Source organism: Arachis stenosperma, chromosome 3, assembly GCF_014773155.1.
Source record: "Arachis stenosperma cultivar V10309 chromosome 3, arast.V10309.gnm1.PFL2, whole genome shotgun sequence".
NCBI lineage: Eukaryota > Viridiplantae > Streptophyta > Magnoliopsida > Fabales > Fabaceae > Arachis > Arachis stenosperma.
Genome location: NC_080379.1, coordinates 52,295,165 through 52,310,037, shown reverse-complemented (window position 1 = coordinate 52,310,037; position 14,873 = coordinate 52,295,165). Strand labels below are relative to the sequence as shown.

Sequence of the window (14,873 nt, the reverse complement as noted above, 5' to 3'; positions counted from 1 at the left end):
ATTCCGTACTTTACATTTTTCTGAATCCTATTTTTCTCTCTGAGCCAGGAGCAACTAAACCTCTATTATTAAGGTTAGGAGCTCTGTTTATTCTATGGATTAATACTACTTGGTACGACCCAGTGCACTTGTCGTGGATTGACTGTGATTGACAACTACTGGTTGTTTGATTTCTTAGATTAGGCATTTTTTCTTTAATTTCATTTATCTTATTTCTTTAAATTTTCGAAAAAAAATTAATTTATTTTATTTAAATTTTTTTCTCTTAATTTCTGAAATTAAGTTTGGTGTCCCATTAGTTGTTTTATTTTTCCTAGTTATTTTAATTATTAATTTCGAAATTTATACTCCTTTTTGGTGATTAAATGTTTTATTTTCGTAATTAATTAGTTTAATTTCTTTATTTTATTTTTATTTTATTTTATTTTCGTTTTCTTTTATATTTTATTTATTTTCATTTTTTTAATTATTTTTCTTTTTCTTCATGTTCTTTCTTCTTTACTTGCCTGTTTACCACATAGTGCGTTTAATTCTGTTTGGTGTTTTGTGCTAAGAAAAAAATAATGGAGAAAGATCACATGAATTACTACTCACACTCAAGGAGTGATTCATATTATTGTGGATGGAGTAACTACCCAAATTTTGGTTGGTAAGGTCAAGAGCAAAAAGATTTCAATGTCCCATATCCTATCCATCAAGAGCCATCATCTCTGGACACGTTTATGCAAAATTGCCCAACAACACCTCCTAATTTTTCATATCAAAATTCTTCACCACTTGAGTATGCCTCAACATAAAATTCATTTCAAAACCCATATAGTTCATTTCACCACCCACAAAACTCACTCCACTATACACAAACCTCCTTTCAAATCCACAAAATTCATTTCATAACTCACAAAATCCATATCAATTCCATCAAAACAATTTCACCACAACTTATGCACCTCTACAAGCTCATCAAAAATCCTCTCTGGCATTTGCACTAGAACAACTCTCCCAAACATGCACCTCAACTGGCCAACTCATTGAGTTCTTAAGGAAAGAGGCCAGAGAAAGAATTGAAAATATGGAAGCCTCAAGAAGAAATCTAGAAGTGCGAATGAGCCCAATGGCACAACATTCTGCTGAGAAACATACCAATGTCTTTCCTAGGCCAAGGAAAGAATACAATGCCATAAGCTCAAGGAGTGGAATAGTGTTTAGCAAGAAGGATGAATACCAAATTGTGGATGAAAATGAGGAATTGGAAGAGTAAGAAAAAGAGGCCCCTGTACTAAGTGAAACCCCAATAAAGAAGGAGGTTGTAAGGGAGCGAAACAATTATGAGAATTTTCACTCTAATGAAGCAGAGAGTGGCATAGAGGATGAGTTCATTGAACCACCAATTCAAGAAGTTATTGATGAAGGGTACACTCCACCCATCACACAACACCCAAGTCCTGAAATCAAAAAGGTGAAGGCAATCAAAGAAAGCATTGAAAAAGGGATTGTGACCTAGAAACAAAAGACAATATCCATGAAAAAGAGAAGGTCAGCAAAAAGTAATCCAACCTCTACCTCAACAACCATGGTGAATCAAGCTAATAACAATAAAAGAAAGCTTGTTAACAGGAATTCAAGTCCGAGGGCACTAATTTTTGCCTCTTCTCCCTTGGAGTCATTTCTCTTAACCAACTGGAAGAAGAGGAAGAAAATTCGACAATCAAGTGTTAAGCTAGTGGCATTAAAAAAGCGCTTGTTGGGAGGCAACCCAATATTCCGTATCCCTAGATTTTATGTTTATTTTTAATTTATTTAGTTTGTTTTAGTTTCTTATAATTTTCCTTCTTTTTAAGTGTGTTTTAATCATGCAGAGTGTGTAAAACAGGAACAATTTTTCTTTGCTTATGGACAAACAAACTTTTAAGTTTGGTGTTGTAGAGCGCGCTCTCTGTTTATCTTATCATCAATGGTACCAAAGAGAGGTGAATCATCTTCAGGGAGGAGCACAGCCTGGGGAATGAGATGGCCACCAGGATAACTGAGGTGGTTCAGTTCCTTTCATTCTATTTTCCCTTTTGTTCTTATTTTGTTACCTCCTATTTTCTGTTGCTTTGATTGCTTGCATGATCTTTAGTACTTTCAGTTCATAGATTTTAGTTTCATTCAGTTGCCTTTTGTTTTACTTTATTTGAAAAGATGTCTCATGTATCGCTGACTAAGCTTGAATCTAAAAAAAAAAGAAAAAAGTGATGTATTGCATGAGAAATTGAGTTATATTTAAGATTAGTCTTATTTATTTAGATGTGGTGGTATTTATATGGTACTTTGAATGCATGATATGAACAGTGCATATTTAAAGTTGAATCAAAGGATGTTGGTGCATGAGGAATAGGAATTTAGAGAACTATTATGAAATCTCTGAATTAAACAAAATCTTAATCCTTGAAGCAAAAGAAACAGCAAAAAGAAAATAAAAAAAAGCAAGGTCCAAGGCTCTAAGCATCAATGGTTAGGAAGGTCAAATATGATTAAAAACTCAAAGAGTTGTTTTCCTAGCCACATGCTTGTGCTGTGAATGTGTCAAGTAACCCTTGAGACAGAGTACTAAGAGTCGAGATCAAGTGCGGCTAACAGAGTATGCCAAAGGCTTTGAGTACCACTGTCTAGGAGTAACTAAAAGAAAAATCAAAACTAAAAGAGAGTTCCCTAGTTAAGTGCTTGTGGTATTTTTGTGTCAAGTAAAGCTTGAGACAAAGTATTTAAAATCACGACTAGGCTCAAGGTGCAAGGCACCAAATAAAAGAGAATGAAAGAAAATTTGTTGTGTTCAAAGATTAATCCGAAGTAAAAAGGCCAGAGAATTTATAATATTAACCAGATTCTAATTCCAAATGACACTGACATTCTATAGATTCAAAGGATAGTGAGATGTCTAAACTATTTAGGGTTTCAGTGTTATAAACCCTACTTTGAGACAGACATGAGCTTAATTGAGTATTCACTTCTCATGCAAATTCACATCCTGAGAGTGTATTTGGTTGCTTGAGGACCAGCAACAATTTAAGTTTGGTGTTGTGATGCGTGAGCATCTTTTCTATCTTTTTCTAGTGAATTTGCATTCGAATTTGTTAAGTTTAATCAAAATTTAAGTATTTTTGAGTTACTATGAATACTACTTTGAGTCGTATGCAATTTTGTTTATTTCAGGTAGCATTCGGATGAATTTGACTGGGCTTGTGTTGAAGAAAAGGGAGAAAGTGGACGAAGCTGTGATAAACCCATATTTCATGGTTTATCTTGTGCTCAATTGAGTGGTTTTTATCAACTCTTTACCAACTTATTCATACTATTTGCATGTTTTACATTTCCCTTCCTAATTATGTGCTTTGATTGAAAACATGCTTCTTTAGACTTATATTTGCTTATTATTAATCCTCTCTTATCACCATTAGATTCCTTGATATGTGTGTTAAGTGTTTTCAGAGATTACAGGGCAGGAATGGCTCAGAGGATGAAAAGGAAGCATGCAAAAGTGGAAGGAATGCAAGAAGTTGGAGAAATTGCTAAGCTGTCCAGCCTGACCTCTCTGCACTCAAACGGCTATAACTTTAGCTACAGAAGTTCAAACGACGTGGTTCCAGTTGCGTTGGAAAGCTAACGTCCGGGGCTTCGATTTGATAATTAATTTGCCATAGCTGCCTCAACGCCAGGCGATGCGAACGCGTGGGTCACGCGGACACGTGACCTGGCAGGAGCGCAACCCGCGCGGCCGCGTGGACGACGCGACCGCGTCACTTTTTCGCGACCTGTACGGACCAGAAAGTGCTGGAAGTGATTTCTGGGCTGTTTCTGACCCAGTTTTCGGCCCAGAGAACACAGATTAGAGGCTATAAAGTGGGGGAATGCATCCATTCATAATCGTGCACTCATAATTCACTTCTCATGATTTAGATTAGTTTTGAAAGGGGTTCTCTCCTCTCTCTCTTAGGATTTAGGATTTCTCTTAGTTTTAGGAGTGACTCTCAATCCCAGGTTCTTTATTTTTATTTAATTTATGAACTCTTTCATGTTACATATAATTTTCTTAATTAATGTTATTTGAGGTATTTCCATTCATGATTGCTTTCTTTTATTTACATGATTACTGCTTCCCTCTGAAGGCATTTTTATTTGAGCAGTTTCAATTTTCTTTCCTTTTGGCTTTGGTAAAAAAGAAAATTGGTGACTCTAGAGTTATTAAAATCATTGTTGATTGAAAATTGGAATTCATCCACTTAACTTACCTTCATAGTTAGAGGTTAACAAAGGGGGAAAAGAATCCAATTCTCTTCATAATTGATAAGGATAACTAGGATAGGATCTCCAGTTCCCATACCTTGCCAAGAGTTTATTTTACAGTTATTTATTTATTTTTATTGCTTTAAAAATATATCTGTGCCCACTGCCCAACTAACCTTTTACCTTAATCCAAAACCCCAAACACACTTTTTCATAACCAATAATAAGAACATACCTCCCTGCAATTCCTTGAGAAGACGACCCGAGGTTTAAATACTCGGTTATCAATTTTTAAGGGGTTTGTTACTTGTGACAACCAAAACGTTTGTACGAAGGGATTTCTGTCGGTTTAGAGACTATATCTACAACGCGACTGTTTTTATGACATTCTTTACTGGCAAAAATCACGACGTCAAGCTGTCAACCCTGACCTTCCTACACTCCAACGGATATAACTTGAGCTACAGAGGTCCAATTGATACGGTTCCAGTGGAATTGGAAAGCTAACTTCCATAGCTTTATGATAAACCACTATTTTATGATTTATATCATGCTCAATTGAGTAGTTTCTATCAAGTATTTGCTCACTTATTCATATAAATTGCATGGTTTTACAATTCCATTCTTATTCCTTAATATATGTGAAAATATGTTTCCTAGACCATAAAACTATTAATTTTAATTATCCTTTATTACCATTCAATGACGTAATCCGTGTGTTGAGTATTTTCAGCCTTTACTTTCCAATATATATTAGTATACATTTTTATTCCAAATTGTACGGCCTTGGTGGCCCTAACTTGGGACTTTCCAAGTTAGGCACCGGATGAAGACAAGCACGCCAATTGCTTACGGGAAGGGTGGCGCCTAACTTGGGCTTATCCAAGCTAGGCTCCAGTTGAAGCAAAAACATGCCAATTCCTTGCTGCCATAGTGGCGCCTAACTTGGAATTTTCCAAGTTAGGCGCCAATCCCACCAAGTTCAATGGTCCCCACGCCTGATAAGGAGAAGCTCGAGATCTTTTATATATTTATGATTAAAACTTTATTTTATTTTACAAATAAGAAAAGATATTATTTAGTTTTAAAAAATATATTTTACTTAATTAGTATTTGATATAAAAGGGAAAAGATTCAGCCCTTCGGGGCTCTACTCTTTGACGCACCTCATTCTACAGTTTACAGTTTTTCAAAATTCTAGTTTTCTCTCTGAGCCATGAACAACTAAACCTCCATTGTTAAGGTTAGGAGCTCTGTTTATTGTATGGATTGATACTATTACTCTTCTATTTTAATTAATGTTTTTATTTCAATTTCAAGAATTTGTTTTCGTTCTTCATATTAAGGATTTAGGTAGATCGGAAGAATAACCCTCGTTCTATTTGAGTTCTTGTGAACCTTGGAAAAGTAATTTACTTGAACAACAGCTTGAAAATAATTTCTCCTAAATCACTAATTATCTAAACTTAACAGGATACGTGACATATAATCCTCTTATATTTGGGTAATTAAGGTTTCTGTGGCATATAAACTAGAATTGGATTTAAACCTCTAATTGAAATTAAGTGACCAAAGAATTGGCGGTTAACTAGGTTAGAGGAGACTAAATTACTAAGGAATTAGGGTTTAGTCATATATAGTTTGCCATCAATTGAATCTTGCATGATTAAAATAGTTGATAAGAAAAGTTAATCCGGAAGAAAAAGAACTCTGAAACCTTAACTGTTTTCTCCAAATTCCTCACATCAATTTATTGTTTGCCTTAATTTCTCTAAATTTACTGTTTAATGTAAATAAATTCTCAAAATCCTAATTCTTTAGTAATTTAGTCTCCTCTAACCTAGTTAACCGCTAATTCCTTGGTCACTTAATTTCAATTAGAGGTTTAAGTCCAATTCTAGTTTATATGCCACAGAAATCCTAATTACCCAAATATAAGAGGATTATATGTCATGTATCTCGTTAAGTCCAGATAATTAGTGATTTAGGAGAAATTGTTTTCAAGTTGTTGTTCAAGTAAATTGCTTTTCCAACGTTTACAAGAACCCAAATAGAATGAGGGTTATTCTTTCGATCTACCCAAATCCTTAAGTTGAAAAACAAAAACAAATTCTTGAAATTGAAATCAAAACAGTAATTAAAATAGAAGAGTAATAGTATCAATCCATACAATAGACAGAGCTCCTAACCTTAACAATGGAGGTTTAGTTGCTCATGGCACAGAGAGAAAACTAGAATTCAGAAAAACTGTAAAGTGCGGAATGAGGTGCGTAAAAGAGAAGAGAGCCCGAAGGGCTGAATCTTTTCCTTTTTATATCTAATTCTTATTAATATAAAATATATTTTCTAAACTAAATAATATCTTTTCCTATTTGAAAATAAAATAAAGTTTCATCAAAATAAAAAAAAAAACTAAATCTTCGAATTCTCCTTAACAGGCGTGGGAACCATTGCACAAGCTAGGATTGGCGCCTAACTTGGAAAATTCCAAGTTAGGCGTGGCTATGGCAGCGAGTATTTGTGTGTTTGGCTTCAAATGGCACCTAAATCTTGATTAAACTTGACAATTCAAATGCAAATTCACTAGGAAAAGATAGGAAAGATGCTCACGCATCACAACACAAAACTTGAATTGTTGCTTCTCCTCAAGCAACCAAAACTAATACAAACTTAAATGTGAATTTGCATGAGAGGTGAGTGCTCAATTAAGCTCCTGTCTATCTCAAAGTGGGGTTTATAACACTGAAACTCTGAATAGTTTTGGCATCTCACTATCCTTTAAATCTGAGGAATGTCATTGTCATTTGGAATTAGAATCCGGATAATATTATGAATTCTTTGGCCATTTTATTTCGGGTTAATCCTTGAACACAGCAAATTTTCTTTCATTCTCTTTTCCTTGGTGCTTTGCACCTTGAGCCTATCCATGACTTTAAATGCTTTGTCTCAAGCTTTATTTGACACAAAAATACCACAAGCACTTAATTGGGGAATTCTCTTTGAGTTCTAATTTTTCTTTTAATTACTCCCAGACAGTGGTGCTCAAAGTCTTTGGCATACTCTGTATTTGCAGTTGGCCTCGATTCTTAGTGCTCTGCCTCAAGAGTTACTGAACACATTCATACCACAAGCATATGGCTAGGAAAATAACTCTTTGAGCTTTTTTTGACCTTCTTAGTCATTGATGCTCAGAGCCTTAGACCTTGCTTTTCTTTATTTCATTTTGCTATTTCTTTTGCTTCAAGGATTAAGCTTTTATTTAATTCAGAGAATTTATAATAGTTCTCTAAATTCCTCTTCCTCATGCATCAACATCCTTTGATTCAAATTCAAATATGCACTGTTCATATCATGCATTCAGAATCATAGATAACACCACCAAATTTAAGTAAATAAGACTACTTTTAAACATAGACTTAATTTCTCATGCAATACATCACTTTTTTCTTTTTCTTTTTAGATTCAAGCTCAGTGAGCGGTACATGCGACAACTTTTTAAGACTAAAAGCAAATAACAGAATGAGACTAAACCTAAGAACTGAAAATACTAAAGATCATGCAGCAGATAAAGGAAAGCAATAGAAATCAGGAGACAACAAAATAAGAATAGAAAGGGAAATAGAATGAAAGGAACTCAACCACCTCAGTTATCCTAGTAGCCATCTCATTCCTCATGCTATACTCCTACATGAAGAACATTCACCTCCCCATGGATGCTACTTTGAGCTTTTGTATTTTTCTTATGATTTTAGGTGATTTTTGGGTGAAAATGGCAAGATTTGGCAAAGTCTGATTCAGAGGCAAAGAAAGGATAGCAGATGTTGTCAGATCCTGATCTCCGTGCATTCCAACGAACACGTTTTGAGCTAAAGAGGTCCCATTGACACGCTCTCACTGGCGTTAGAAAGCTAATTTCCATAGCTTTCTAGCAATATATAATAGTCTATACCTTTCTTTGGAAATGACTACCCAAAATGGCCGTTGAACGCCTAGCTTACCCCCTTTCTAACATTCATCGCCCCAGAAGGACCAAGGCCAGCGTTGAATGCCCTAAACTGGCGTTCAACGCCACCAAGGGCGCATCAAGGCAGCATGGACACCCTCTAGTGGGCGTTCAATGCCCACTCTTCCAAGCTAAATGCCAGCTCAGCCCAAACACTCACCAAGTGGGGCCATAAGTGGATTTTCGCATCTTTCTGCTTAGTTTATTTTATTTTTGTAATTTTTAATTATTAGATTAGTATATATAGGCAAAGATCACCCATGTTTAGGATCTTCAGCCTCTCAGAACTTATCACATATTATTTCTGTAGAGTATGAGCAGCTAAACCTCCTAGGTTAAGAATAGGAGCTCTGCTCATTCCTATGGATTAATATTATTATTTTTCTACTTTAATATATGTTTAATTCCATTCTATGATGTATTATCGTTCTTCAGCCTTCACCCTCGTCCAGATTGACTGACCTGTTCGGGCGTTTGGTTTGGATCAGAGGAGATTAACGACCACTACCCCTGGCTTAATCACTTACAGCCTTGTCATTGAATGAATCACTCATTGTTAAAGTAGTCAGTAAGAAGTATCAATCTGGAAGAACAAGCATCTCCGAGGCCTTAACTGATTTCTTACTATTGTTTCTACGTCAATTCTTTTTGTTGCTTTCGTTATTGTTTTGTTTATGTGCCTACAACAACAACAATCAACTTTCTATTTGCCTAACTAAGATCTGCAGGATAACCACAGCTTGCTCAATCCGGCAATCCTCATGGGATTGACCCTCACTCACCTGTGGTATTACTTGGACGATCCGGTACACTTGCCGGTTCAATTGTGCGAATTTCATTTTCGCGCACCACCCATAGAACTCTCTGATTCATTAGGACCAAGGAAACCATATTCAAGTGTTGGGGGAGAAGACTTCAATTCAAATGTGGGCAGTGCATTCAAATTTTTCTTCTCAGGAGCTTGCATACATAGAATTGAAGGGGCTTGTATGGCCTCCTCCAGAATTATTGGAATGTGCAAGCATGGAGTGTGCATGGCTTCCTCCTTTGTTTGTGTATCTTCCTTCTTTGTTTGTGCATATTCCTCCTTTTTTTGCATCTTTCTCTTCTTCCATGTTTGAGGGTGGAGAGTTCTCTAATTCACTGGAGTATGAACTCCTTTGATTGATTTCCTCACTTTCTTCTATAGGATCTTGCATTGTATCTCTTGGGAAGGAATTTGCTTGGTTCTCATCCAGGTGCTTGATAATCAACTCCACATGTTTCTCTATATTTTTGACACTCAGCCTTATATCATGTATGTATTCTTTCATGACAAGCTCAAGAGCTGATAGTTCTTGATATGAAGAAGGAGATGGTAGCTCTTGATATGAGTAAAAAGAAGATGATTCTTCGTATGAATAAAGAGATGGTGACTCTTGATATGAATAAAAAGAGGATGATGGATCTTGGTATGAATATGGAGATGGTGGGTGGTTCTTGGTATGAATATGGAGATGGTGGTTCTTGATAGATGGAACATGGAGCACTGAAGTTTCTTTGGTCTTGACTTTCCAACCAAAATTTGGGTAGTTCTTCCATCCACAATAATATGAATCACTCCTTGGGTGTGAGTAGTAACCCATGTGATCTCTCTCCATTACTTTTTCTTAGCACAAAATATCAAATAGAATTAAACGCATCATGTGGTTAACAGAAAAGCAAAAAAGAAAGAAAAGAAAGAATTTTATTTCTATTTTTTAAAAATATATATATTTTTCAAAAGAAATAAAATAAAAAAAAATTAAAATTAAAATAATAATAATAATAATAAACAAAAATAAAATAAAATATAAAGAAAACTGAAAATAAAAGAAAAATAAAATAAAGAAAACAATTAAGGGGATACCAAACTTAATTTTAAAAATTAAGAGAAAAAATTTTAACGAAAATAGGACAAGATTTTCGAAAATTTGAAGAAAAAAACAAAAATTAAACTAAAAATGCCTAATCTAAGAAATCAAACAACTAGTAGTTGTCAATCATAGCCAATCCCCGACAATAGTGCCAAACGCTGCGCAAGCTCTTCTTCACCTCCCCAATGCCCTCCAATACCCCTCTGGCGTCATCTTTTTTTAGGAGACTCTCAACTAAAAGACTTCTGATGGAAAGCCTTTTGTTGAGGTCCTCTAAGAGAACAGTGTCATCCCAGGCATCAAGGTGGACAAGGGTATTGTCGAATTGGCCGGAACAAATGGCGAAACCACCACATGACTCTTTTGTTGCAAGGTGTGCCGGCATAAATTATTGATATAGCACAATTTTTTGTTAAAGAGCACAAAACTTATTGATATAGCACACAAAATTTTCGAAGTATAACACAAAAAAATTTGCACATAACACAAATTTATCAACGTAGCACAAATATTTTTATGCATAGCACACATAGTTTTGCACATAGCACACAAATCTTTGCATATAGCACAATTTTTTGCTGCAAATGTGTTAGTTGGATGAGTCAATGTTCAAGATATATAGTCCTTCAAAAATTTTTATCTTGCACATAAAAAATTTTATGCTATGCAATAAGATTTTTGTGCTATTTACACAAATTTATGTGTTATGCATATTTTATTGGTTCTGTGTCAATGTTTTGGACATGTGATCTTTAAAAACTTTTTGTGATGTATACTAAAATTTGTGTGCTATACACCAAAATTAATGTATTATGTATCAAGTTTTTGAGCTGTAATTTTTTGAACATTTATAAGAGAAGAAGATAAAGACAATGAGGACGATGCCAATGATAATAAAAGAGGATAATGAGAAGAAAAAAGAGAAGAAGAAATTAACAGCAACAATAATAATAACGGTGGTAACAGTGACGATGACGATGGCAGTGGCAGTAGTAACGACGAAAACGATATTAAAGAAGGAAGAAGGAAAGTAAGAAGAAGTCGCCGTGGTAACAGCAATGATGACAATGGCAGTGACGGCAATGACGACAAAAATGACATTGAGGAAGGAAGAAGGAACATAAGAAGAAGAAGCAATAACAGCAACGATAACGACGACGACAATGATAGCAGCATTGACGATAAAAACGACGTTGAAAAAGAAAGAAAGAATGTAAAAAGAAGAAGCAGCAGCTACCACAGTTAAATGAGACAAAAAGTGGCGCAAGTTTTTAATTTTAACAATTTGATTAACTTAGTTGATAAAAAGACTTTGACCTAAATTTTTTATTAATTAATTAGAAGTTAAAGATATATAAATAACTTAGCTTCAATTATGCGGTTTATATCAATTAAAAGTGCTTGCATTGTTCGTCACATGTATATAAAGAGTGAATTATTCTTGATTTAGATAAGTCTCTTGATTATTCTATTCTTTCTAGCTCTCCGCATACACACACACATACATTTGCATCCACCAATTTCGCATTTTGGCGGGAAAATCATGATGAACAACGGTTTCCGTTGGATGCTTCACTTACCATCATCAGTAATTGAATTCTCTCAAGAAGAGTTCTTGCTCTTTCACAGAACAGACAGAGAGCTCTACAGCGTCCTTGTGTTCACTCTCTCACGACATCCACTTCAATCTCTACGGATTCTTGCGTTCTGGATTTGGTTAGAGCGCCTGGGGTATCGCGGAACGATCCAGAAGATTCTACGTTTAGTTCTCCCGGACATCAACCAAGTTGCTGACGAAGCCGTTACATGCTTGCTATGCATCTCCAAAGTAGCTTTCTTCCCTTACAATGACATACCTGTTATGAAAAGGCTTATGGATGAAGAAATCTCTCTTGAAATCTTGCACACACATCGGATTTTAGTACTTCAAGGTGTAGACGAAACAGAACATGATGTGTGTCGGAAAGCAGTGGGTGATTTAATGAATGAAGCTTTGTTCCGACTTCAAAGATACAATTCCATGCCGTTAGGGCCAAGCTCGTATAGAAGATGATGCTATTGAAGGTATTTGTTCTGAATTTCTAATCCCACAAGCATATATAATTGTTTGATTTTTACTATGGTTTTTCTTTTTTGTGTTTATTGCTTATGATTTAGGATTAGGGTTTATGATTCACTTAAGCTTGAAAATTTCATCATCAATAGATGATAAACCATAAATGGACGACACAGTAGTACAAGAACTTTTTATGATTGCTTTTCTTTAATTTAATTATTTTTTAATTTTTCTTACTGCAACTTTGATAGTCAGATTAATTATATTTGAATATATTAATGATTAGCTATGAACTAAATTAAAATCAGATTATAAAAAATTGCTTAGCTAATCCTAAATGTTTTATGTTTATTTTGTGGGCATGTCTCAAGTCTCAACCTAGTTAATTTGATTATGTATTTATTTATTTATTTGGTTTGACAGATGAAGCATGAAAGGTATTGGAGGCAGAGTTAAGAAATGATATTGAATGAAGGGATTGTGAGCTAGAAGAATGAGAGAACAAACTGAATGGAATTCTATTATGTAAGCTTACATTGATTGGCACACACTGACTTATATATACTATAAGGAAATCAGTTACAACAGAAAATACAATGCAAGCTTGACTGATATAGCAATAACTGAATACCAGAATTCTGTTTAATTTCTTCTTTAAGTCACCAACTCTCTAAGCTTACACGTATCACTCTTATTGTCCTTATCAAAAGTCATGATGATAAGAAGTTAGCATGTAAGAGAATCGAATGATAGTGGTACCACAAAGGCACAAACTACCCATGCATTCATTCATTCTTTCTATTCTACCAACCCTACGTAGTCATGCTTCATGCAACTAATCTTAAAGCCATTATAATATATTGACAATAGGAGTTTAAACAACTAAAGTAGTTATGTACATAAATCTTTTTATGGACGAAATTCATCAATATCTTGGCTTCTTTTTTATGACTAATTAGTGGTCTTTTATACTAGAAATGGTTAAGCATTTTATGATATATTTTCACTCCCTCCCTGCATGCGATGCCATTTCACTCCATTCAAATCTATAATCTTGATTAGTGTAAATAAGCTGATTAGTTGGGATATGACTTGAGCTGAACCTAAACCCGGCCTAATTCATTTTATTTTTAACTAAGCCATTTTGTTAGTTAAGACCTGAATTTGACCAAATGGAAAATATTAAGATAGAAGGAAATTAAAGCAGGTATGGTAAAGCTTATTAGAGAGGTGGTGGTTAAGCTTTTTTAAAGCTCACTCTTGTTACTAAGAATTATTAACAAGAACTAATTGTCAAAGAAGGACTTTTTATTTTAAAATTATTAAGAATTATTCATTTAATTTAGATAAGAATGAAAAAAAAAAAAGAAAAATTTAGAGAAATAATAATACTCTTAAGTCTTAACTACTCTTTCATGTTTTCTCTTAACCATACTTTTTCGCGACTCCATCACCAGAACCCCCCCCCCCCCCCTTTTTTTTCTTTAATTAAGGTGAGTTTGATTTCCACTTTTTCTTTATAAAATTCCGAAACAGAAAATTTTAAAATAAAAATGAAAATAAAAATAAAAAATAAAAATATATACAAACCAAATCAAACACTCTTAATTTTTAAGTATTTGCTACGGTACGATGATAAATTCATACATACCAATACGTTTAGACAAATAACAATAAAATATGTGGAATTTATTTTCCATGTCAACATTTTATTTTTTTTTTTTTAAATATATAATATATCACTACTTTTACTAAAATACTTTTTTAATTAAATAAAAATAAAAAATATTTATTTATTTATCTTCGTCACTTGTGCACTCTTCAACGCCTTCCCCAACCGCCACACCACCATGCCAGAATCTGAATCCGACAACAACTCCGGCTTTGACATGACAGTAAATTTCGCCTTCGCCAGTCAACCCTGCCCCGACGCCGCCGCCATAGCCACTGCAGATTCCTCGTCCTTCGCCATTAAGGTCTACATGTACGACCTTCCCATTCGGTTCACCTACGGTGTCATCGCCGCCCGGTCCGCCTCCCGAGGCGGCGGCACGCCTGAGAATCTAACCTCGCTGAGCTACCCAGGACACCAGCACATGGGAGAGTGGTTTCTATTCCTAGACATGAACCATCCAGAGTCAGAACGGATAGGGTCACCGGTGACCCGGGTGATGGACCCGGAAGAAGCGGAGCTGTTCTATGTGCCGTTCTTCTCGTCGTTGAGCCAGCTGGTGTCGACGAGCCAACAAGGCAATGGCTCGGAGGCGGCATACAGTGACGAGGAGACGCAGGAAGCGCTGGTGGAGTGGCTGGAGGGGCAGAAGTACTGGCAGAGGAATGGAGGGAGGGACCACGTGTTCACAGCGGCGGACCCGAAGTCGCTGTTGCATGTGATGGATAAGGTGAAGAATAGTGTGCTTCTTGTGGTTGGGTTTGGGAGGTTGAGAGGGGATCAGGTTCTCTGGTGAAGGATGTGGTGAGAGAGAATAGGAAGAGGAGAGAAGAAGATGAAGAAGACACAGGGTTTATCAACCCAGATGAAGAAAATTTTGGTTTTTTGTTTTTTTAATATATTTAACGCAGATAAAAAATAATTTTGATTTTTTATTTTTTAATATATTTTTGTTTTATTGTTTTAAATTTAAAACTATAAAAT

General features: G+C 35.2%; 1 protein-coding gene across 1 annotated transcript; it reads left to right on the top strand.

The window, feature by feature from the left end:
* The first annotated feature begins 14,067 nt into the window (after nucleotides 1–14,067).
* On the top strand, nucleotides 14,068–14,685 carry LOC130966109 (probable arabinosyltransferase ARAD1). The gene has a single exon (XM_057890873.1). The coding sequence runs from the start codon at nucleotides 14,068–14,070 to the stop codon at nucleotides 14,683–14,685; it is 618 nt and encodes a 205-aa protein (XP_057746856.1).
* Nucleotides 14,686–14,873: the final 188 nt, after the last annotated feature.